The 25,380-nt window shown below is 39.9% G+C and overlaps 1 protein-coding gene across 4 annotated transcripts in view; it reads right to left on the bottom strand.

Annotated features, from left to right (window-relative positions):
• Window positions 1–515: 515 nt before the first annotated feature.
• Window positions 516–25,380, bottom strand: part of HERC3 (HECT and RLD domain containing E3 ubiquitin protein ligase 3) — a 150,062-nt gene continuing 125,197 nt past the window's right edge. For all 4 annotated transcript variants that reach the window (XM_061192621.1, XM_061192624.1, XM_061192620.1 and 1 more), the window contains 3 exons: window positions 4,473–4,656; window positions 4,152–4,254; window positions 516–2,181 (listed from right to left, as the gene is read on the bottom strand). In XM_061192621.1, coding sequence (XP_061048604.1) covers window positions 1,973–2,181; window positions 4,152–4,254; window positions 4,473–4,656 — 496 coding nt within the window. In that variant the 3' untranslated portion in view covers window positions 516–1,972. The remainder of the gene's footprint in view (window positions 2,182–4,151; window positions 4,255–4,472; window positions 4,657–25,380) is intronic.

Genomic DNA, 25,380 nt, shown 5'->3' on the forward strand with positions numbered 1-25,380 from the left:
TATCCACATGTTCTTAAAACCAGGCTCAACTCATATCACTGCCTCCTTCCCCCACCCCAAGGCTCTGAACATTTTGAAGGCCCAAGGCTTAGTCTGGTTCCTCAGCCCCAAACTTGCTGTCTTTCTCCCCAGTCTTATTTACCATTATTCTGTTTCCTCTGATGCTCCCTTCGAATTGTTCCTGGCCCTTCCTTAAATATGCCCCCATGTTCAAGCCCTTGCTCAGGCCTTCCCCTCCGTGAGAAATGCCTTTTCACCCATCATAAGCTTCAGAAATCCCATCCATCCTTAATGCCATATGCTCCCCCCCCTACCCTGTTTTCCTCTTCATTTTCCCAGCAGTTGGTTCTACTCTCTTGTGGCAGGAAGCAAATTTGACCTATTAGATTACTCGGGTAGATGACTTAATTCTTCTACTGAAAGCAAGCTACCCATTCTCCAAGTACAAGAAGAAGCAGTTCTGGTTATGTTAAAACAGCAAATTTATTGCATAATATTGAACTATATGCACACACATAGAAAATAAACATTTCATATAACTGTATATCTTTTTTAATCTTGTATTATAAAGACTGGAAAACTACCAATTCAGCAATTGGAATAAGTTTTAAAAACAAAAAGCAAAAAATCTACAATCCTTCATTGAGATTTGATGCTGTCTCACGGTTCATAAATACTTCATTTTATATAAATAAGTCTTTTCTCTAGTGACTAGGAATTTAAAATTAGGCTGACATGGATTCTTTGCTCATGTAGAATTTTCTTATCCCAGGATGAAGAAGGTTGAGTGTGTCATGATTTTTGAAATACATGTATTTGCTTCAAACACAATCCCTCTGTAAACACACATTTCAAATGCAATAAACAAAAGTTCCATAATAAAGAATGTCCTTAAGTCTTAGCAGTTAGGGAAGAGGAAAAAAAAAAAAATCTGAGTAGAAATTTTGCAATTTAAATAGAAAACTAAAATAGACTGCATGCATCCACTAGGAGGAGAGGAAGGGACGTTAAGTCAGGTAACAAAGAATGGGATGAAGTGAAGAGAAAAGTAGGAGGGTGGGGAGGAGAGATGAAGTGGTAGAGACAGAAAGTGATAGGGAAAAGGATAAGAAATTTATTAGTTCTACTTTTCTGGGAGAAAATACTCCCTAGAAAATTAATGCAACCTGCTCCAAAAGCAAAATGATGCAAGAGGGGGAGGGCCTGTTACCTCATCTTGTTGTCAAAAGGGCTTGGCGGGGCCACCAGACAGAATTCGGCTCAGCTGCGAAGCTGAGCGGCTCTGCACCCCTTTGAGGAGGGCCGGGAATAGGCAGAGCCATAGGGAGATGGCCAGTCCCTCAAGAACTGTTTTTTTAGGCAAGGCAGGTTTATGAAAGGCTCCCATAAATTCGCAAGAGTTCCGCCAAAGTCATGGACCCAGATTCAGCTTGTTGGGCTTGGGAATTTCTGAAGTAATCCTTTCCTTCTCAGTCCTTAGGGTTGGACGGCAACAAGCCAGGAGCATTTCCAAGGCTGCAGAGAAAGGAGATGTTCTGCATGTGCAGGTGAGAAAGGACAGGTCAGTCACATCATTCTTGCAGAGGAATGAGAAGTTAGGAAGACAAGGAAGCGTCATGAGGAAAGATCAGGGCTGAGAGAGACAGTTGGGGAATGCGAGTTTAAAAATCCACTGCCCTTTTATCCAGCAGAGTGCAACATAGTCACAAGTGCACAGAACAATGGGGAACTGGGTTTAGAGACAAAATCGCTTCCCAGACAAGGGCCAGTTTTTCACCCCATCCCTAACCCCTGATTTTTCAAAAAGGTCACTGCTTACCAGCCCAGAAATGCATCAATCGGGTTCAGGATTCAAAAGTTCCAACCCACTTATACAATTAAAAAAACCAGAACTCACTCCCCATGATTTTCTGTATGGGCCTCAACGTGGACGTGGAGGAAGGAAGGGGAATCTGGGGCAAGCTGGGGAGCCTCAGGCCAAACTGAACCCCTCGTAGTTGTCAAGGGCCTGGGTCAGCCGTGCACACAGGACCTCTTTGCTGCTGTACTTGGGGAGGTCAAGAAGGTTGTAGCAAGTGTGGGCCACGGGCAAGTACTCCTCCCCGCTGGCTGTGGGCTGGATGACGATCTGCAGGCTGGCCATGCCGTAGATGGGGATGCGGTCGCTGCCTGTCAGGAACACTGTGGAGGAAGAGAACGGGAAACACCAGCTAGGTAAATGGGGAGCGGCTCTCTGCAGCCCAGAGAGGAACAGAAGGGACGGGGTGACACCCTGTGGCTCATGGGAGAAGTACAACCACTTTTTTGTGCCAATATGTGTTGTATTAATAAATGCTCACTTATAAAGCAAGAGATTGCCTTTCAAACCCTGTGTTTTGGTTTTATATGGATAAAAAGTCTATACTTTTCATTGGCTAATTTCAGACCCTAATTCTACACTGACACAAAGCATCCATCCAATGGAAAGATGCTCAAAAATGCCCCCAAATAAAAAAATGGCCTCAGTGAAATGTATGGCCTCATAAATGTTACGAGCTTTCACAAAATCAAAGAGGAAGGGAATTGCTGACCTAGGAAAAGAGCTGACCTCAGAAACCAGGAAGAAGACTACAGTCCATGGGGCCTCAGGGTCTTCTCTCCCCTCAAGTGTCTGTGCTTATTGTACCCCCTTGGCTGGTGAACTTCCATTTGGGATCTGTTTGCTTGCCTTTCCCTGTCTCTCCATTTTTCTGAAACCAGAAGATCTGACACTAACATTATATGAGACACTTCCCTCTTGCGACACACTTGTGACTTGGAGGGAAAAAAAAGACCAACCCAGCTGTCTTTTCCTGTTTTCCAGCACTAGATAACCTTCTTTGTTGAACTGCTGGAAAATTAACTATCGATACAATGAAATCATTAGTTAAGGAGCACTTTCAAATAACCTGTCACTACCTGAGGCTACGATACATAAACATTCTTGCCAAATCTGTAAAGTTAATAAAACTTTATGAAAGTCTAATGGTCTCTGAAGAGAAAAGCATCTTCTTTTAAGGAAATCCCCGGACCAAGGGCAAGCGCCTCTTGATCGTCACAGCTCCACGAGACCCACTGGCATATCTTATCCTGTCATTTTGACTCATATGCCGCTATTCCTCAAGGGCCCATGTAACTGGGCAGAGGGGAAGCGGGGATCTTTTTAGGAATTCTTTTGTAAGCGCTCCGCTTCCTCTCATCCTTACTCCATGGGAGCAGTAGAATCTGGGGGTAAATCTTGCATTAATACTAATATATGCTCATTCTTAAAAAGCAAAAGAGACTGCCTTTCAAACTCTGTTTTTTTCATTTTATATTGATAAAAATGTTATGCTATTCAATGGCTAATTTATGACTCTGATTACAAAATGACACAAAGATTTCTACTATTTTTAAAAGGGTAATTTGTTCATGTAAACTAGACTTCATTCTCCTTTCCAAATGTACTACCATTCTCAAATGTCATCCAGCCAGTCACAAAGGACCATTTATTGTATGATTCCATTTATATGAAATGTCCAGAACAGGCAAATCCATAGAGACAGAGCAGACTGGTAAGGGGTGGGAGGCTGGGAGGAAATGGGGAAAGATTGCTAATGGGTACAGTGTTTCTTCTCGGGGTGGTGAACGTGTTCTAAAATTAATTGATAGTTTCACAACTCTGAATATACTAAAAACCACGGAACGGTACACTTTGAATGGCTGAATTGTAACAGTATGTGTGTGTGAATTAAATCTCAATAAAGCTATTATAAATCACATCTCCCCAGTTGCATCTGCAGTGGACACTAATATTTTCAAAAGGCTAGAAAGATAAGGGAGGTTAATCCAAACAATTGGATTTCATCAATGTAATACTTAAAGGAATCGCCGTCATATAAAATAACTAGTATTTTTAGAGCAATTATAAATCAGTGACATGCTTTTCCTCCTTTCATGCCACCCACCCCATTACACAACAAATAAGGATTAACGACCTCTGCTGCGCCTCAGATATCACTAAGACAAAAAATGTAAATATATTTCCTTACTTACCCTTTACCGTTTAAGAGTTGAACTTCACCACGGAGTATACCATCCTGTACCATATGCAAAACTGAAATGGGGACAAACACCATACTGATATCACTTACAGAGAAACTTCTTCTTCTTTTCCAATGGGAACTCATGAAATGTTTCCCAGAATAGTTTCACAGTGGGATGTGTGGCTGAGTAATCACCCTTGTAGATGGCAGTCTGCCCAAAAAAGACAAAAAGAACAAAATGATCTTCCAGAAGGATATGACAAGTGGACATCTGTACACCATTTGCACTGGAGAGTAAGAAATAACCACTGAGATGCAGGAGGCCTCCAAGTCCTACTTGACCAGGGAATACTTAAGAAAGCGACCAGGTTCTGGGCACTGTGCCCGGCCGCTCCCTCGGGGGTGACCGACGGCACCTTTCCGGCTTACCTCCTCCAGCTCTTCCCAGCTGTAGCTGCTGCTCCCCACCATCATGGCCCTCAGCTCTGGAGGCTGGAAGAGCTCAAGCACTTTGCCACCGCACACCTTTAGGAAGCCGCTGGAGAAGGCTGTGTACCACTCATGCACTGAGATTTGGAAGATGTAATTCACATAAGCATCCACAAATTCCTGCCTGCCGGGAGACCAAAGAAGTAGAGTACGTTTAGCCAAAAGTCTGGTAGAATTTATCACGTTCCCCTTCTAACTGAGGCTGAGAGAGATGAAAAATCTCATCAAATGCTCTCACCAGGAGGCATCCTACAGCATCTTGTAGGTTCCCACCCAGCCCTAGGATTCCACCAAGGGGGTCTCAGGTGATCTGGGGGCAGGGGAGGCAAGAAGGAAGGGGAGGGGGCCAGGTGGGTGGAACCATACTACTGACTTTATTTTACCTGAGGTGTTCCAGTTTTCATCTTGTTTATGGTCCTACATAATTTAGTTAAGAAAAAAAAATAAGACTTTTTCTGCTTAAAAGTCTAAGATAATGGTTCTAGACTACTTCCTTTCTCTTCAAAAATGAATAAAGCTAAACCCATCAGACATTTGTATCCTCTCCTACTTTAAAAGGTAATTTCCTAACACCTTACTATAAATCCCTTAATCACCTCTGGAAAGAACTGTCTTAATACAATGGCTCCATCTCACTAAGGATCAGTCAAATGCTAATTATGACAATAGCTTCTGCAAGCCTGACTCAAAGCAAGCTGGCTTCCTGGGCTGCTTATTGTAGATAAGGAGTTGATTTTCTGGGCAGGTTTCTGCAGGTTACAGGTCAAGAGTTCTGGTTTGTTTTGTTTTTGCTTTGGCGGTTTGTGATTTTTTTTTTTTTTTTTTACCCATTTTTTAAAAAATTGTAGTTAATTTTGAATGTTGTGTTAGTTTCAGGTGTACAGCAAAGTGATTCAGTTATATAGGTACGATATATATATGATATATATATATTCTTTTTCAGATTCCATTATAGGTTATTACAAGATATATCAATAGAATATAGTTCCCTGTGCTATATAGTAGGTCCTTGTTGTTTATCTATTTTATATATAGTAGTGTGTATATATTTTTTTAAACATCTTTATTGAAGTATAATTGCTTTACAATGGTGTGTTAGTTTCTGCTTTATAACAAAGTGAATCAGTTATACATATACATATGTTCCCATATCTCTTCCCTCTTGCATCTCCCTCCCTCCCACCCTCCCTATCCCACCCCTCTAGGTGGTCACAAAGCACCGAGCTGATCTCCCTGTGCTATGCGGCTGCTTCCCACTAGCTATCTATTTTACATTTGGTAGTGTATATATGTCCATGCCACTCTCTCACCCTGTCACATCTCACCCCTCCCCCTCCCCATATCCTCAAGTCCATTCTCTAGTAGGTCTGTGTCTTTATTCCCGTCTTGCCACTAGGTTCTTCATGGCCTTTTTTTTTTTTTCCCTTAGATTCCATATATATGTGTTAGCATACTGTATTTGTTTTTCTCTGACTTACTTCATTCTGTATTACAGACTCTACCTCCATCCACCTCATTACAAATACCTCCATTTCATTTCTTTTTATGGCTGAGTAATATTCCATTGTATATATGTGCCACATCTTCTTTATCCATTCATCCGATGATGGACACTTAGGTTGCTTCCATGTCCTGGCTATTGTAAATAGAGCTGCAATGAACATTTTGGTACATGACTCTTTTTGAATTATGGTTTTCTCAGGGTATATGCCCAGTAGTGGGATTGCTGGGTCGTATGGTAGTTCTATTTTTAGTTTTTTAAGGAACCTCCATACTGTTCTCCATAGTGGCTGTATCAATTTACAGTCCCACCAACAGTGCAAGAGTGTTCCCTTTTCTCCACACCCTCTCCAGCATTTATTGTTTCTAGATTTTTTGATGATGGCCATTCTGACTGGTGTGAGATGATACCTCATTGTAGTTTTGATTTGCATTTCTCTAATGATTAATGATGTTGAGCATTCTTTCGTGTCTGTTGGCAATCTGTATATCTTCTTTGGAGAAATGTCTATTTAGGTCTTCTGCCCATTTTTGGATTGGGTTGTTTGTTTTTTTGTTATTGAGCTGCATGAGCTGCTTGTAAATCTTGGAGATGAATCCTTTGTCAGTTGCTTCATTTGCAAATATTTTCTCCCATTCTGAGGGTTGTCTTTTGGTCTTGTTTATGGTTTCCTTTGCTGTGCAAAAGCTTTTAAGTTTCATTAGGTCCCATTTGTTTGTGTTTTTATTTCCATTTCTCTAGGAGCTGGGTCAAAAAGGATCTTGCTGTGATTTATGTCATAGAGTGTTCTGCCTATGTTTTCCTCTAAGAGTTTGATAGTGTCTGGCCTTACACTTAGGTCTTTAATCCATTTTGAGTTTATTTTTGTGTATGGTGCCAAGGAGTGTTCTAATTTCATACTTTTACATGTACCTGTCCAATTTTCCCAGCACCACTTATTGAAGAGGCTGTCTTTTCTCCACTGTATATGCTTGCCTCCTTTATCAAAGATAAGGTGACCATATGTGCGTGGGCTTATCTCTGGGCTTTCTATCCTGTTCCATTGATCTATATTTCTGTTTTTGTGCCAGTACCAAACTGTCTTGATTACTGTAGCTTTGTAATATAGTCTGAAGTCAGGGAGCCTGATTCCTCCAGCTCCATTTTTCGTTCTCAAGATTGCTTTGGCTATTCGGGGTCTTTTGTGTTTCCATACAAATTGTGAAATTTTTTGTTCTGGTTCTGTGAAAAATGCCAGTGGTAGTTTGATAGGGATTGCATTGAATCTGTAGATTGCTTTGGGTAGTAGAGTCACTTTCACAATGTTGATTCTTCCAATCGAAGAACATGGTATATCTCTCCATCTATTTGTATCATCTTTAATTTCTTTCATCAGTGTCCTATAATTTTCTGCATACAGGTCTTTTGTCTCCTTAGGTAGGTTTATTCCTAGATATTTTTTCTTTTTGTTGCAATGGTAAACGGGAGTGTTTTCTTAATTTCACTTTCAGATTTTTCATCATTAGTATATAGGAATGCAAGAGATTTCTGTGCATTAATTTTGTATCCTGCTACTTTACCAAATTCATTGATTAGCTATAGTAGTTTTCTGGTAGCCTCTTTAGGATTTTCTATGTATAGTATCATGTCATCTGCAAACAGTGACAGCTTTACTTCTTCTTTTCCGATTTGGATTCCTTTTATTTCTTTTTCTTCTCTGATTGCTGTGGCTAACACTTCCAAAACTATGTTGAATAATAGTGGTGAGAATGGGCAACCTTGTCGTGTTCCTGATCTTAGTGGAAATGGTTTCAGTTTTTCACCATTGAGGACAATGTTGGCTGTGGGTTTGTCATATATGGCCTTTATTATGTTGAGGAAAGTTCCCTCTATGCCTACTTTCTGCAGGGCTTTTATCATAAATGGGTGTTGAATTTTGTCGAAAGCTTTCTCTGCATCTATTGAGATGATCATATGGTTTTTCTCCTTCAATTTGTTAATATGATGTATCACGTTGATTGATTTGCGTATATTGAAGAATCCTTGCATTCCTGGAATAAACCCCAGTAGTGTGTATATGTTAATCCCAAACTCCTAATGTACCCCTCCCACCCTCCCCTTTGGTAACCATAAGTTTGTTTTCTATGCCTGTGAGTCTATTTCTGTTTTATAAATAAGTTCATTTATATCATTTTTTTGGTTAGATTCCAAATACAAGTGATATCATATGATATTTGTCTTTCTCTGTCAGAGTTCCCTTTTTATATATGGTCTGGCCATTGTCTGTATGTATATTCCGTCTCTGACTAGTGGGAATGTAATCTGTGCACTGAGGCATAAACATCTGGGAGAAAAAGTTGCCAATATCTGGAAAAGTTGAAAATGTAAATACCCTTTAACCCAGCTACTCTACTACCAGCTGGTGCCCCAGAGAGACTCCTCACATGAATGCATGCAAGAGCATTCTCTTGTAATACAGAAAATTGCGAGAAACAAAACTACATATCCATTAATATGAGAATAGACAAAGAAAAGACAGTAAAGTCATATGATGCAAGCCATAAAGCATAGCACTTTATGGAATTTTTGTCCAAAGGAATAGAATCTCAAGAACAATGCTGAGTAAAAACCAAGTTTTTGAATGTTAAGTACAATATAATAGCACTTACGTAAGTTGGTTTTTTAACACTTAAAACATTATTATCTATAAGAGACAGTGGCTCTGCCACTTATGGCTTGTGACCCTTGGGCAAGTTATTTAATCTCTCTGTGCCTCACCCTTTTCATCTGTAAAATGGGGAGAATAAGAGTACATAACTTATGGGACTATTATTAAAATTAAATGAGTGAATACATGTAAAGTTCTTAGAACTGAGGCCGCCTTGTAAATGTTAGTGATTATTACATTGTTTATGGCTATGAGATTTTGTGTATGAGTATGAAATTATGTATAGGACATATATATAAAATGTGTGTATTTAATAAAAGCATTATGGGGCTTCCCTGGTGGCGCAGTGGTTGAGAATCTGCCTGCCAATGCACGGGACGTGGGTTCGCGCCCTGGTCCGGGAGGATCCCATATGCCGCGGAGCAACTGGGCCCGTGAGCCACAACTACTGAGCCTGCGCGTCTGGAGCCTGTGCCCCGCAACAAGAGAGGCCGCGACGGTGAAAGGCCCGCGCACCGCGATGAAGAGTGGCCCCGCTTGCCGCAACTAGAGAAAGCCCTCGCACAGAAACGAAGACCCAACACAGCCAAAAATAAATAAATAAATAAAATGCTGGCTTAACTCCTAGAGAGTTTCAAAAAAAAAAAAGCATTATGTAAAAAGATCTTTGTCTTAATACACATATAAAAATATAAAAACATGAAAGAATATGCATAAAATTCATAAGAGTTTTGTCTATGTAGGAAAGGAGGGTGAGAGGAGAGGAATAGGATTAAGGGAATGTACAGAAAGAATTTCAATGGCTTCAGTAATTCTTTTTTTAAAAAACCTGAAGCAAATACTATCTGTTTAAACTTTGATCATAGATACACAGAAGTCTGTCATATTAGTTTAGTGCTTTTGTGTATTTACATTTTTTTTCTAAAAATTAAAAAAATCAGACACTTTGAAGACAGACACTTTCCACGTATCCTCTGTAATATACTACACTTCACAAAACTACAATCTGAACATTTTGGGTTTCCTCCAGGCAGATCTGGTCACCAATAATTAAACAATCTACACCGATAACTAACTGTAGTATGAGCCCTGACAGTTTGGGTTTTTTTTTTCCTTCTTATGTAATGCAAGTGCTCTGATCGTGCAAGCGTCCACTTCGAAGATAGCTAATGGAGAATAAACACATTGCCAGCCACACAACCAGACTACATAAAGAGCCAGGCTGCCTCTCCCCACTGAAGTTCCTTTGAAAGATCTTGGTTGATTTTGGTAACTGACCATTTGGGCCACTTGTTTTTTTTCTCTTCCCACACATTAAATTCCTGCTCTTATGTTTTAAATTTACAAAGAGTGAGCCCGTGAAACCCTAGGGCTCCACCGTCAAACCCCCAAAAAAGCAGAACCCCAGACCCTCACTCCCACTCTCTTGCTTTCTCTCCACCACCCTTGACCCAACCTTACTGTGTGGCCCCGGTGTGCCATGTAATTTCCAGGTCTTGTAAGTAATATACCTTAATTTTTTTTTCAAAGCGTCCTGATGGTTATTTCTGAAGGGCATCTTGCAATCATATCAGAACCACAAGGACTGGTCCAATCACAACACTGGTTATCGACAGGCTGAGACCAGCATAAAACAATAACCAACAGGCAATGTAATATGCTGGATAGTGGGGTAGACAGGGGTTCAAGTCCAGGGTCTGCCATGTCCTGTATCTAAGCCTCTCTTTTGTCATCTTTAAAATGGGGTAAATGTTCAGTTTTAAAAATAAAAGCCACCAATGTAAAAAGATTATTGTACATCTTAACTATAGATGCTGAAAGTTCTCACAATGCAGACAATATACCGCTTTCCTGAAACCCATTAGACAAAGCCTGCAAAACAAAGAATGTTGCCTGCCATCCAGTTCTATAAGGATCAAGTCATAAGCCACTGCAGTCACTGACCTACGGTACACACTGAAAGGAATTCAGAATGAAAAACAGGATGAAACATTCTGTGTTTTTTGGTACCTAGACAGTTAAGATGCATATTAGGAAGAATTTCAATGACACCAGATTCTTGCATCCTCCCATACACAGATAAGCACTAAAATCGTTAACCTGAGATATCTGAGGTTTTTTTTGTGATTAGCAGTAATCTTTTACCAAGACGTTATGTTTGACTATATGTATTTCCCAGCGAAAACAATTCACGTATATTGGCTCTTTCCCTACCTCTTCGGAGCAGTTCCTCAGAGCTATCTGAGAGGCTATAGTCCTCAGTAAGGCCCCTGAAGAAACCCCAAAATCACAGCTCTCATGTTGTGCATCTTTATTTCAGTCAAGAGTTCTGGCAACCATGAACGGACCCAGAGCAGACTTTTCTCCTTCACCTGAACTCTCCAAGGATCTGGACCTTGGTACCAGCAAGGGCCCTTGTGCCTCCCTGGAGAGTCCAGACGAATTTGGCTGAGTCTCTCCTGGTCTCGGATCTCCTGTCTTGGTTGACAATCCTGAGTTTTATTCAGTAGTGGGTAAGACCTATCCTTTGTAAGATACTGAGAAAGTGTTCAGTTGTAAGATTCTGAGAAAGTGCCCAGCTGAGAGAGAATGGGAAGATTCTGTTCATTTGAAAGACACTGGGAAGGTTCAGACTGGGTGATTAGGTAGGAGGCTGACCTGATGTGTTTCCTCAAATCATCTACCTTAACAGGATTTGTTAGAATAAAAGTGAAGATACCATAGGGGAGCTTTCAGCTCCACAGATAAGAGACAGAGCTCCTCCCGCGGTTACAGCTTTCTTGGGCAACTGAGGCATTTATGGGAGAGGCGGAGGAAGGCCTCACACGTGCAGCAGGTCCCTAGGGAAAGCCACTCCTTAAACACTCATTCAGCCAGGGGCGCACATACAGGAATGGGCCATTCAGTGCTCAGGGCCCCCAGAGCATTTTCAGGCTGCCAGTAAGAGAAACCCAGACACGTAAAAGAGCTAAAACGACTCTAGGGTGCCACCTAGAAGAATTAAGCTCACAAGCCGCACATCGGCCCACCACCGTTTTCAGTAGTGATTTTATTCTGACAAACCAATTTTAAAATGAGAAATAGAGTCTCTCAAACGGAAGAAAAGGGGGTGTCAGATAACCCCTGACCAATACCCCAGACAGGTTTACCTATCATACAGAACTTACACTTGCAAGTACTTACTTACTTAAGAATTAAGGAAATCCTCCCTGAAATGGCCAAGATGGGCCTCTTTTTTTGGCATTCCCAAACTGGTTTTTGCATAAGCAGTTAGAGAAAGGCAGCTTGATAAAACATCTTTCAAAATTCTGACCCTCGGGGCACGAAGTCCTTCTAGGAGGAGATTGCATTTCTCTCCCTGCATCTTTGAGATATAAATGTTCTACCAGAGCTCTCAAGAACTCTTATCTTACTCTTATCTAGACCATCTCTAATTCCTGGGACTGAGGGAAAAAAGGGGAAAAGAGGCCTTTTAAACCCAAGTGAGTAAACTTAACTTATTCCAACTGTTATTTATAAACTCGTAAGTTTTATATTGTAATACCCGATTCACGACTAACTTTTAAAATGAAGCTATGAGATCTCTGATTACATCTGTCTGTATGTCTGTGTGTATGTTATAGATATATGTCTTTACTTCTGAATAGTATTGCCAAAATTAATTTGTAAATGAGTTCTACTTAATTGGCTTAAAGGAAATTAAGCACGTATATACAGTCTCAGAAATATAAAAGAAACTAACCCAAATGAATTTCAGGTTCACATGATCTGGGAAATATTCAGTATTAAATTAATATTCGGTACTAAACTTAGTTTAAGTTTGCTGGTTTAATTAATACAGACTCTTTAGAGTCATCGACATTCAGTATAATACTTTTATTGTACCTAGGTTTATTAAAAGTCAACTAAGATCTTATTTCTATTACAAAATTTGTCAGTAAGAAAAATAACTTGGTATGATGAAATTTTTATAAGTAAATTAAATGTAAATGAGATAAGAGTTTTTAGGTGAACCCTTTAGGGATAATTATGTTTTATGGTATGTCTACTTAAAAATAGTTTCTCCAAGTATTTGGTTACTTGAAACTTTAGAGTTTTGCTAAATTAGGTTAAATGATGGAAGTTTACTGAATATCTAGATCATTCCAAAATAAAATAATATACTGAAACATTAATTACTAAACATAGACTTCCTTTTACAGAGAAAAGAAGATATTCAGGACTATTAATAAATATGTTTGGTGCCACATAGAGACATTTTCTATAAGAAAGCACACGTTTTTTAGAAATTATAAACAGTATTCATAAGTTTTGTCAATCTACAGGATGCTAACATAAAGGAAAGTTTAAAATTGTTTACTTCTTAGTTTTCACTAGAAATTAAGGTTTTTAAGAGTTGAGGGCTTCCCTGGTAGCGCAGTGGTTGAGTCTGCCTGCCAATGCAGGGGACACGGGTTCGAGCCCTGGTCTGGGAGGATCCCACATGCCGCGGAGCAACTGGGCCCGTGAGCCACAACTACTGAGCCTGCGCGTCTGGAGCCTGTGCTCCGCAACGAGAGGCCGCGACAGTGAGAGGCCTGCGCACCGCGATGAAGAGTGGCCCCCGCTCGCCGCAACTGGAGAAAGCCCTCGCACAGAAACGAAGACCCAAACCCAGCCAAAAATAAATAAATTAATTAATTTAAAAAAAAAAAAGAGTTGAGAATTCTTGTTAGTATGTGTGATTAAAACTACTAAAATTAGTAAGGGAAACATCTTTGTATGCAAGGAAAAAACAAGGTATAAGGAATGAAAATGCATTTTGTTAAGGGAAAAGAAAGTAATTTTGTCCTCAAGAGAGGTTAAAAAGAGGGAAAGAGAAAAAGGAGTATGGAGTTTCCTTAAAAAAACTAAAAATAGAGTTACCATATGATCCAGCAACCCCACTCCTGGGCATATATCCAGAAAAAACCATAATTCAAAAAGATACATGCACCCCAATGTTCACTGCAGCACTATTTACAATAAATAGCCAGGACATGGAAGCAACCTAAATGTCCAACGACAGAGGAATGGATAAAGAAGATGGGGTACACATATGCAATGGAATATTACTCAGCCATAAACAAGAACAAAATAATGCCATTTGCAGCCACATGGATGGACCTAGAGACTGTCATACTGAGTGAAGTAAGTCAGACACAGAAAGAAAACTATCATATGATATCACTTATAAGTGGAACCTAAAAAAATGGTACAAATGAACTTATTTACAAACCAGAAATTGAGTCACAGATGTAGAAAACAAACTTACGGTTACCACGGGTGGAAGGGGGAAGGGATAAATTGGAAGACTGGGATTGACATAAACATACTACTGTATATATCGATAAAATAGATAACTAATGAGGACCTACTGTATAGCACAAGGAACTCTACTCAATACTCTGTAATGACCTATATGGGAAAAGAATCTAAAAAAGAGTGGATATATGTATAACTGATTCACTTTGCTGTACAGCAGAAACTAACACAACATTGTAAATCAACTATACTCCAATAAAAATTTTTAAAAGAGAGAGAAAAAGGAAAAGCATAGGGAAAAAAATCTAAAGGTAAAAAAGGAAGTTATATCAATAGAATGATGTGGAAAAGAAATGCTAAGAGTTTTGTGCATGATCTGGACTGGCTAAGATTAGAATAAACTTAATTGAGTAAATGAATTATAATGTTAATGGTAAGATGGTGAAAAACTAGAATTTGGTTCTCTGTTAAGGAGACAAAGTTTTCTTGGAATATTTATATGATTTTGATAACCAATTGGGAAGTTTTTTTTGTTTTTTTGTTTTACTTTTTAAGTACTCTGTTGTAACTTTCTATATTTGCCTTTGAAATCTTTTATTGTCACTTTGGTTAAGTGAATAAGTATTGTTTCACAGTGACCTATAATCCTATTTGACCAAGTGTTTTAAAAACTCTTGATAACTTTGACAAACTTCCTCAAATCAAATTCTAAATGAAGTTCTTTTGACCTCTAGCTATCTTTGGGATGCTTCAGAGGGCCCCTGAAATATCTCAAAGAGAAATATTAAACTAATTAGGCTTATTTGATATGTTAAATTACATGGCTAGCATTATCAAATAAGTAGTGATAAACCTTCTTAGGTTATACTGTATGGGTAAACGTTATTAATATAAATGTTCTAAAAATTATATGAAATTTCTAAAATTTACATGTGTCCTGGTATAATGTTGTCATAATTCTAGTTATTTTAATATTATATTAAATATATTTAATATGGTGGACTTTATAATTTCATTATTTTAATATTTTAATCTTGTATTTAATATCTAAAATTTAATATTTAATATTGTAATAGTGTACAAAAATAACCAAATTTCTTTGACAAATGCATTGTAATCAGGTCTTTAACTGTGCCTTTTTAAGTCTTTTGTCATTTACATACAGTTATTGTTTTACTCTGATGCTTTTACAAAAATGCTTCATCTCCAAGAAGATTCATAGAAAGGACTTTTTGGCAAGCACAGGTTTATGGTAACTTTCAGATCATACTGCTTAACTGGGTAAGAAATTAAAGAATTCTAATGGAAAACCTGATGGCTTCATAAAACTGTTAACAGAAGATCAAGAATTAATAACATGGGACTGAACGAACTGATGAGGATGATTATAATTTTTATGACTGAAAAATTTGATTCTTTTTAATGTTTTATTTTTCCAGATTTGAGAAAACTTTTGCTCTTTCCTCTTAAGCTAACTATAATTCATAGCAACTTGGTAAATTATACCTTTGTAAGCGGAACTGAAACATTTATCTTTTCTCTCTGATTCCTCCAGAATTTGGAAACTCTTAGTATTCTTATTCTCTGGCAATATTATTATTTGCATAAATTCAATAAGAATCTGTTCTCCTTATAACAGGATATAACAGGAGATAACTGGAAACATGGGCTACATTAATGACTTTGGATGGAATGTCATATTTGAGACTATGCAAAAATCAGATATGACCAGACAGCTTTAAAGAACTGAGGTGGACTTTATGGAGCCATAAAGCCTCTTGGAAAAACAACCTAGTACTTTGCTTACAGGATTCCCGGAAGCCTTATCAGGTGAATAAGGGAGGCCACTTCCTGGCAGGTGCATGGATCTCAAGGTATTCTGTGGACCTTAAGAAGAGAGGAACCCACCCAAATCTGTAGGTATTGCAGGCAGAATCTGATGCCAAGTCCTTGGCATGGCTTTTCTGGCCTTGAGAGACCTTTGAAAAGTTCAGTCTGAGATTCCTTATGAAAAGTTCCAGCAAAACCAATTTCAGAGAGCCTATGTGATCTTAATTTGGCTATGTGTGGCAGAAATGAGGGTGATAGTAGAGAGAAAAAAATTGTTTCAGTAGATATTAATTTCTAGTGTTGTTAACTGTCTTTGTGATTTGTATTTACTGCCTGAGACTCAACTTCCTAGATGGCTCCTTGTTACTATGTTGCATTATTGTAAGATTTAATTGAATTATTACAAAGGACATTCTAAATTTGTTTCTGAAGCTTATCACAGTAATCTATCTTTGAATAAAGACAGATGCCCCGTGACCTGCAACCAAGAGATAACATACTGGAAAGACATCATTTAAAGGACTCTCTCCAACCTAGATGAAAGGACCCTTATCAGGTACTCATAACTAGCTCACGCACGGTGAAACTAAAGGGAACTGATTCTTGGATTCATATTTCCTTCTGAAGAAGGGGCCCTGCACCAGACTGGTCTATAGAGAGGACTGCTGGCCTCAAAATCACCTTAAAACAATGCTCAGAGGAGAAACTACACCCACAGGACAAGAAGACAATATCAGAAGTAGACAGCTATACTAATATGCTATACTAATATGCCAGACCAGACCCATATGATCATTTATAGTGTTTTCTTGATTTCTTGGACTTTTGCACATGAATCAAATGTTTTCTATCATGGCACAATCCTATACAAATTTCAAAAATCAATCTGATATTTGGGTTTGTGGTCACTTATCTACATCCAGTACTTCAGGTTTACCTTGGTAGATTTCTTATCTCCAAGGCTCTAACTGGATGGCCCTTAGAAAATTTATTTTAGAAGAAAGAAGTTGTAGGGCCACTATTGATATTACTACATGGGAACCCCTCACTTGGCCAATCAATCATACTTTTTATGGCCCTGGCCATAAACATGAACTCTCTTTTAAAGTTACTCAAGCTCAGTCAGAGCAATGAGCTAAATTTCAGTCAAAGAACATAACTTCCCAATTATTAGAAGGGACCCTCCCTCAGTTACGGGATGGATTTATATGGCTAACACTGGGCTATGGTCATTTGTTTAAGGGCCCCCCTATGTTGGGAACACTTAAATCATATTAAAGATAATCAGCCAAATAACACTAGAAAATTAGGCTGAATGAATGCCTTATGAAAAATGCCAACAAACCATTTCCCTTAAAGATAGCAATTGGTATGCAAGAGACTGGGTCAGGTGACCAGGAATACTGGGTTGCACCTAATGGAATTCAATAGCTTTGTGGCACCAATTTCCGGCCCTGGCTTCTGCCAGAATGGATAGGAAGAGATGTATCCTAGGATTCCCTTGGGCTCAAGGCCGTAAGTGTTCCAATTTAGATATGACTCCAGCAAATTTACAATGTATACAAGGCTGACAGATCTAGAGATCTGTATTTCACTGGTATGACCATTTAGCAGCTATTTTTGTGCCTTCAGTAGGACTGGAAGATGTAATTACCCACATCAAAGCCTTGACAAAATTCACCCAATAGGCCTTAAACGATAGTAATCAGGCTATAAGCCTACTGAATTCTGACATCTCTATGATGAGAAAAAGCAGTATTACAAAACACATGGCCCTTGATATCTTTACAACATCTCAAAGAGACAGGCACCTATGCCATAATTCAAACTGAATGCTGCATTTTCATACCAGGTGAATTCTCTAAAGTTACACATTTAATGACTCACATGAAGAATCTGATTTCTGCCTTAAGTGATCCACTTCCTTGTCTTGGTGATCTTTTAAGGAGCTGGTTTGGTTCTGGAAGCTCATGCTCAAATCTCTACTTATGATCTTATTAATGTTACGAGCTATATTACTTACATCCTGTATAAGATCGTTGTTTCTTGCATTACCCAATGTGTAACAAGGTCTTGGGCAAAACTAATGATGGCTCAACATCTTGAGGCAATTCATCACATATATAGCCCTATACAAATTTAACTGTAATGGTGCAAATCTAGACATGGGAAAAGGAACAAGGGAAAATATTTCCTATATCTTAATAGACTGGTAAGACAAGTGATCCAGAGAATTTTTAAGTTATTAACAGGGCCTAATCCAGAAATAGCACACTGAGTGGCCTATCAATGACATCCTCGCCTGACCTAGGAATGAGCCTTCTTAGCGCTGTGGGACAAACTGGTCACGAAATGCCTCCCAAAACTTGGTTGAACTTATGATCAAAAGGGAGGGAATTGTAAAACAAAGAATGTTGCCCACCATCCAGTTCTACAAGGATCAAGTCATCTGCCACTGCAGTCACTGACCTATAGTACACACTGAAAGGAATTCAGGACAGAAAACAAAATGAGGCATTCTGTGTTTTGAATATATGGGCCCCTAGATAGTTAAGATACATATCTAAGGAAGAATTTCAATGACCCCGATTCTTGCACCTTCGCATATACAGATGAGCAATTTTTTGTGTAATTAGCAGTAATCTTTTACCAAGATGTATGCTTGACTACGTGTATCTCCCAGCCAAAAAATCCATATATCCTGGCTCCTCCCCTACTTCTTTAGAGCAATTTCCCAGAGTTATCTGAGAAACTGTCTCCAGGGCTAGCGTCCTCAGTAAGGTCCCTGAATAAAACTGAAACTCACAGCTCTCATGTAGTGCATTTTTTAATTCTGTCAACAGTCAATAACATTTTTCTGGTACAACTGCCTAAGAAAAGCACCATCAGCATGAATTTTTTTATTATAGACTATGATGGTTAATTTTATGTGTCAATCTGGCTAGGCTATGGTGCCCAGTTGTTTGGTCAAACCTCACTCAAGATGTTGCTGGGAAGGAATTCTTTAGATGTGATTAACTTTTAAATCAGTAGACATTGAGTAAAGCAGATTAGTCTTCCTAATGTTGGTGGCCTCATCCAGTCAGTTGAAAGCTTTGAAAGACTAAGGTCCTCCAAAGAAGGAATTTGGCCTCCAGACTGCCTTCTGACTCAAGACGGCAACATCAACTCCTGCCAGAATTTTCAGCCTGCCATCCTGCTCTGAAGACTTCTGACTGGCCAGCCCCACAGCTGCACACACAGATTCCTTAAAATCAATCTTCCTCGTGTGTGCATGCGTGTGTGTGTGTGTGTATGTGTGTGTGTGTGTTATTGGTTCTGTTTGTCTGGAGAACCCTAAGACACATTTAGGTTCTAGGAAGGGGGGTATTACAGTAGCAAATACCTAAAAATGTAAAAGTGACTTTGGAATTGGGTAATAGCTAGAGGCTGGAAGGGTCCGGAGGCAGTGATAGAAAAAGCCTAAATTGCCTTGAAGAGACTGTTGATAGAAATATGGACATTAAAGGAATTCCAGTGAGGGCTCAGAAAGAAAAGAGGAGAGCTGTAGAGAAAGCTTCTACTATCTTAGAAAATACATATATTAAATCATAAACAGAATAATGCTAGGAATATGGATATTAAAGCACTCTGGTGAAGTCCCAGATGGAAATGAAGAACACATTATTTTTTGGAAATTTGAAAACGGTGATCTTGTTATAAAGTGGCAGAGAACTTGGCCAAGTTTTGTTCTAGTGTTTTATAGAAAGTAGGACTTCTAAGTGATAAACTCAGTTATTTAGTAGAGGAGATTTCTGAGCCAAGTATTGAAGGTGTGGTCTGGCTTCTTATAGTAAGATGCAAGAGGAAAGAGATAAATTAAAGAGGGAATAGTTAAACAAAAAAGAACTAGAGAAGAGACCTTCAAGATGGCGGAGGAGTAAGACGCAGAGATCACCTTCCTCCCCACAAATACATCAGAAATACATCTAGATGTGGAACAACTCCTACAGAACACCCACTGAACGCCGGCAGAAGACGTCAGACCTCCCACAAGGCAAGAAACTCCCCACGTACCTGGGTAGGGCAAAAGAAAAAAGAAACAACAGAGACAAAAGAATAGGGACGGGGCCTGCACCAGTGGGAGGGGGCCGTGAAGGAGGAAAGGTGTCCACACACTAGGAGCCGCTTCGTGGGCGGAGACTGCAGGTGGCGGAGGGGGGAAGCTTCGGAGTCACGGAGGAGAGCGCAGCCACAGGGGTGCGGAGGGCAAAGCGGAGATTCCCGCACAGAGGAGCGGCGCCGAGCAGCACTCACCAGCCCGAGAGGCTTGTCTGCTCCCCTGCCGGGGCGGGCGGGGCTGGGAGCTGAGGCTCGGGCTTCGGTCGGATCGCAGGGAGAGGACTGGGGTTGGCGGTGTGAACACAGCCTGAACGGGTTAGTGCACCACAGCTAGCTGGGAGGGAGTCGGGAAAAAGTCTGCACCTGCCTAAGAGGCAAGAGACCATTGTTTGGGGGTTCACGAGGGGAGGGGATTCAGAGCTCCGCCTAAACGAGCTCCAGAGACGGGCGCGAGCCGCGGTTATCAGCGCGGACCCCAGAGATGGGCATGGGACGCTAAGGCTGCTGCTGCCACCACCAAGAAGCCTGTGTGCGAGCACAGGTCACTATCCACACCGCCCCTCCCGGGAGCCTTTGCAGCCCGCCACTGCCAGGCTCCCGTGATCCGGGGACAACTTCCCCGGGAGAGCGCACGGCGCGCCTCAGGCTGCTGCAACGTCACGACGCCTCTGACGCCGCAGGCTCGCCCCGCCTCTGTACCGCTCCCTCCCCCCGGACCTGACTGAGCCAGAGCCCCCGAATCAGCTGCTCCTTTAACCCCGTCCGGTGTGAGCGAAGAACAGACGCCCTCAGGCGACCTACACGCAGAGGCGGGTCCAAATCCAAAGCTGAACCCCGGGAGCTGTGCGAACAAAGAAGAAAAAGGGAAATCTCCCCCAGCAGCCTCAGGAGCAGCGGATTAAAGCTCCACAATCAACCTGATGTACCTGCATCTGTGGAATACCTGAATAGACAACGAATCATCCCAAATTCAGGAGGTGGACTTTGGGAGCAACTGTAGACTTGGGGTTTGCTTTCTGCATCTAATATGTTTCTGGTTTAATGTTTATCTTAGTTTAGAATTTAGAGTTTATCATCATTGGTAGACTTGTTTATTGATTTCATTGGTCTCTTCTTTTTTTTTTATATATAGATACATAAATCTTTTTCTATTTCTTTTCTTGTGAGTATGTGTATGCTTCTTTGTGTGACTTTTGTCTGTATAGCTTACCGTTTACAATTTCTCCTGGGGTTCTGTCTCTCCGTTTTTTTTTGTTTGTTTTTTTAGTATAGTTGTTAGCACTTGTTATCATAGGTGGATTTCTTTTTGGTTTGGTTGCTCTCTTCTTTCTTTCTTTCTTTCTTTTTTTTAAATTACTTAATTTTTTATTTTTAATAATTTTTAAAAATTTTTTATTTTAATAACTATTTTTTTCTTTCTACCTTTTTTTTCTCCTTTTTTTTTAGAAAACAAGGTACGTAAGGAATGCTACCATTTTGAACGGTGGGGTAGGATACACACACACCTATCTACCTCTCCCAAGGTGCTTATTTTTTTTTTAATTAATTAATTTATTTATTTTTGGCTGTGTTGGGTCTTCGTTTCTGTGCGAGGGCTTTCTCTTGTTGCGGCAAGTGGGGGCCCTCTTCATCGCGATGCACGGGCCTCTCACTATCGCAGCCTCTCTTGCTGCGGAGCACAGGCTCCAGACGCGCAGGCTCAGTGATTGTGGCTCACGGGCCTAGTTGCTCCGCGGCATGTGGGATCCTCCCAGACCAGGGCTCGAACCCGTGTCCCCTGCCTTAGCAGGCAGATTCTCAACCACTGCGCCACCAGGGAAGCCCCCCTCCCTTTTCTTCTGAGCCGTGTGATTGACAGAGCCTTGGTGCTCTGGCCGGGTGTCAGGCCTCTGCCTCTGAGGTGGGAGAGCCGAGTTCACGACATTGGTCTGCCAGAGAACTCCCGGCTCCACGTACTATCAAACGTTGAAAGCTCTCCCAGAGATCTCCATCTCAACGCTAAGACCCAGCTCCATTCAACGACCAGCAAGCTACAGTGCTGGAGACCCTATGCCAAACAACTAGCAAGACAGGAACACAACCCCACCCATTAGCAGAGAGGCTGCCTAAAATCATAATAAGGTCACAGACGCCCCAAAACACACCACCAGACGCGGTCCTGCCCACCAGAAAGACAAGATCCAGCCTCATCCACCAGAACACAGGCACCACTGTCCTCCACCAGGAAGCCTACACAACCCACTGAACCAACCTTAGCCACTGGGCGCAGACACCAAAAACAATGGGAACTACGAACCTGCAGCCTGTGAAAAGGAGACCCCAAAGACAGTAAGTTAAGCAAAATGAGAAAACAGAGAAACACACAGCTGATGAAGGACCAAGGTAAAAACCCACCAGACCAAACAAATGAAGAGGAAATAGGGGTCCCAGAAGAATTATAGGGGTCCCAGAAGAAGAGAAAAAGAAAGGGACTGAGAAAATATTTGAAGAGATTATAGTTGAAAACTTCCCTAATATGGGCAAGGAAATAGTCAATCAAGTCCAGGAGGTGCAGAGAGTCCCATAAAGGATAAATCCAAGGAGAAACACACCAAGACACATATTAATCAATCAAAAATTAAATACAAAGAAAAAATATTAAAAGCAGCAAGGGAAAAACAACAAATAACATACAAGGGAATCCCCATAAGGTTAACAGCTGATCTTTCAGCAGAAACTCTGCAAGCCAGAATGGTGTGGCAGGACATATTTAAAGTGATGAAAGGGAAAAAACCTACAACCAAGATTCCTCTACCCAGCAAGGATCTCATTCAGATTCAACGGAGAAATTAAAACCTTTACAGACAAGCAAAAGCTAAGAGAATTCAGCACCACCAAACCAGCTTTACAACAAATGCTAAAGGAACTTCTCTAGGCAGGAAACACAAGAGAAGGAAAAGACCAACAGTAACAAACCCAAAACAATTAAGAAAATGGTAACAGGAACATACATATTGATAACTACCTTAAATGTAAATGGATTAAATGCTCCAACCAAAAGACACAGACTGGCTGAATGGATACAAAAACAAGACCCATACATATGCTGTCTACAAGAGACCCACTTCAGACGTAGGGACACATACAGACTGAAAGTGAGGGGATGGAAAAAGATATTCCATGCAGATGGAAATCAAAAGAAAGCTGGAGTAGCAATTCTCATAACAGACAAAACAGACTTTAAAATAAAGACTATTACAAGCGACAAAGAAGGACACTACATAATGATCAAGGGATCAATCCAAGATGAAGATATAACAATTGTAAATATTTATGCACCCAACATAGGAGCACCTCAATAAATAAGGCAAATGCTAACAGCCATAATAGGGGAAATTGACAGTAACACAGTCATAGTAGGAACTTTAACACCCCACTTTCACCAATGGACAGATCATCCAAATTGAAAAGAAATAAGGAAACACAAGCTTTAAATGACACATTAAACAAGATGGACTTAATTAATATTTATAGGACATTCCATCCAAAAACAACAGAATACAATTTCTCCTCAAGTACTCATGGAACATCCTCCAGGATAGATCATGTCTTGGGTCACATATCAAGCCTTGGTAACCTTAACAAAATTGAAATCATATCAAGTATCTTTTCCAACCACAATGTTATGAGACTAGATATCAATTACAGGAAAAAATCTGTAAAAAATACAAACACATGGGGGCTAAACAATACAGTCCTTAAAATCAAGAGATCACTGAAGAAATCAAAGAGGAAATGAAAAAATACCTAGAAACAAATGACAATGAAAACATGACCACCCAAAACCTATGGGATGCAGCTAAAGCAGTTCTAAGAGGGAAGTTTATAGCAATACAATCCTTCCTCAAAAAACAAGAAACATCCCAAATAAACAACCTAACCTTACACCTAAAGCAATTAAAGAAAGGAGAACAAAAAACGCTAAAGTTAGCAGAAGGAAAGAAATCATAAAGATCAGATCAGAAATAAATGAAAAGAAATGAAGGAAACAATAGCAAAGATTGATAAAACTAAAACCTGGTTCTTTGAGAAAATAAAGAAAATTGATAAACTATTAGCCAGACTCATCAAGAAAAAAAGGGAAAAGACTCAAATCAATAGAATTAGAAATGAAAAAGGAGAAGTAACAACTGACACTGCAGAAATACAAAGGATCATGAGAGATTACTACAAACAACTATATGCCAATAAAATGGACGACCTGAAAGAAATGGACAAATTCTTAGAAAAGCACAACCTTCCAAGACTGAACCAGGAAGAAATAGAAAATATAAACAGACCAATCACAAGCACTGAAATTGAGACTGTGATTAAAAATCTTCCAACAAACAAAAGCCCAGGACCAGATGGCTTCACAGACGAATTCTATCAAACGTTTAGAGAAGAGCTAACACCTATCCTTCTCAAACTCTTCCAAAATATAGCAGAGGGAGGAACACTCCCAAACTCATTCTACGGGGCCTCCATCACCCTGATACCAAAGCCAGACAAAAATGTCACAAAGAAAGAAAACTACAGGCCAATATCACTGATGAACATAGATGCAAAAATCCTCAACAAAATACTAGCAAACAGAATCCAACAGCACATTAAAAGGATCATACACTATGATCAAGTGGGTTTATCCCAGGAATGCAAGGATTCTTCAATATGCACAAATCAATGTGATACACCATATTAACAAATTGAAGGAGAAAAACCATATCATCATCTCAATAGATGCAGAAAAAGCTTCTGACAAAATTCAACACCCATTTATGTTAAAAACCCTCCAGAACGTAGGCACAGAGGGAACTTACCTCAACGTAATAAAGGCCATATACGACAAACCCACAGCCAACATAGTTCTCAATGGTGAAAAACTGAAACCATTTCCACTAAGATCAGGAACAAGACAAGGTTGCCCACTCTCACCACTATTAATTCAACATAGTTTTGGAAGTTTTAGCCACAGCAATCAGAGAAGAAAAAGAAAGAAAAGGAATCCAAATTGGAAAAGAAGAAATAAAGCTGTCACTGTTAGCAGATCACATGATACTATACATAAAGAATCCTAAAGACGCTATCAGGAAACTACTAGAGCTAATCAATGAATTTGGTAAAGTAGCAGGATACAAAATTAATGCACAGAAATCTCTTGCATTCCTATACCCTAATGGTGAAAAATCTGAAAGAGAAATTAAGGAAACACTCCCATTTACCAATGCAACAAAAAGAATAAAATACCTAGGAATACACCTATCTAAGGAGACAAAAGACCTGTATGAAGGAAACTATGACACTGATGAAAGAAATTAAAGATGATACAGATGGAGAGATACACCATGTTCTTGGATTGGAAGAATCAACATTGTGAAAATGACTATACTACCCAAAGCAATCTACAGATTCAATGCAATCCCTATCAAACTACCACTGGCATTTTTCACAGAACTAGAACAAAAAAT

Source organism: Eubalaena glacialis, chromosome 5 (assembly GCF_028564815.1).
Source record: "Eubalaena glacialis isolate mEubGla1 chromosome 5, mEubGla1.1.hap2.+ XY, whole genome shotgun sequence".
NCBI classification, from domain to species: Eukaryota; Metazoa; Chordata; class Mammalia; order Artiodactyla; family Balaenidae; genus Eubalaena; species Eubalaena glacialis.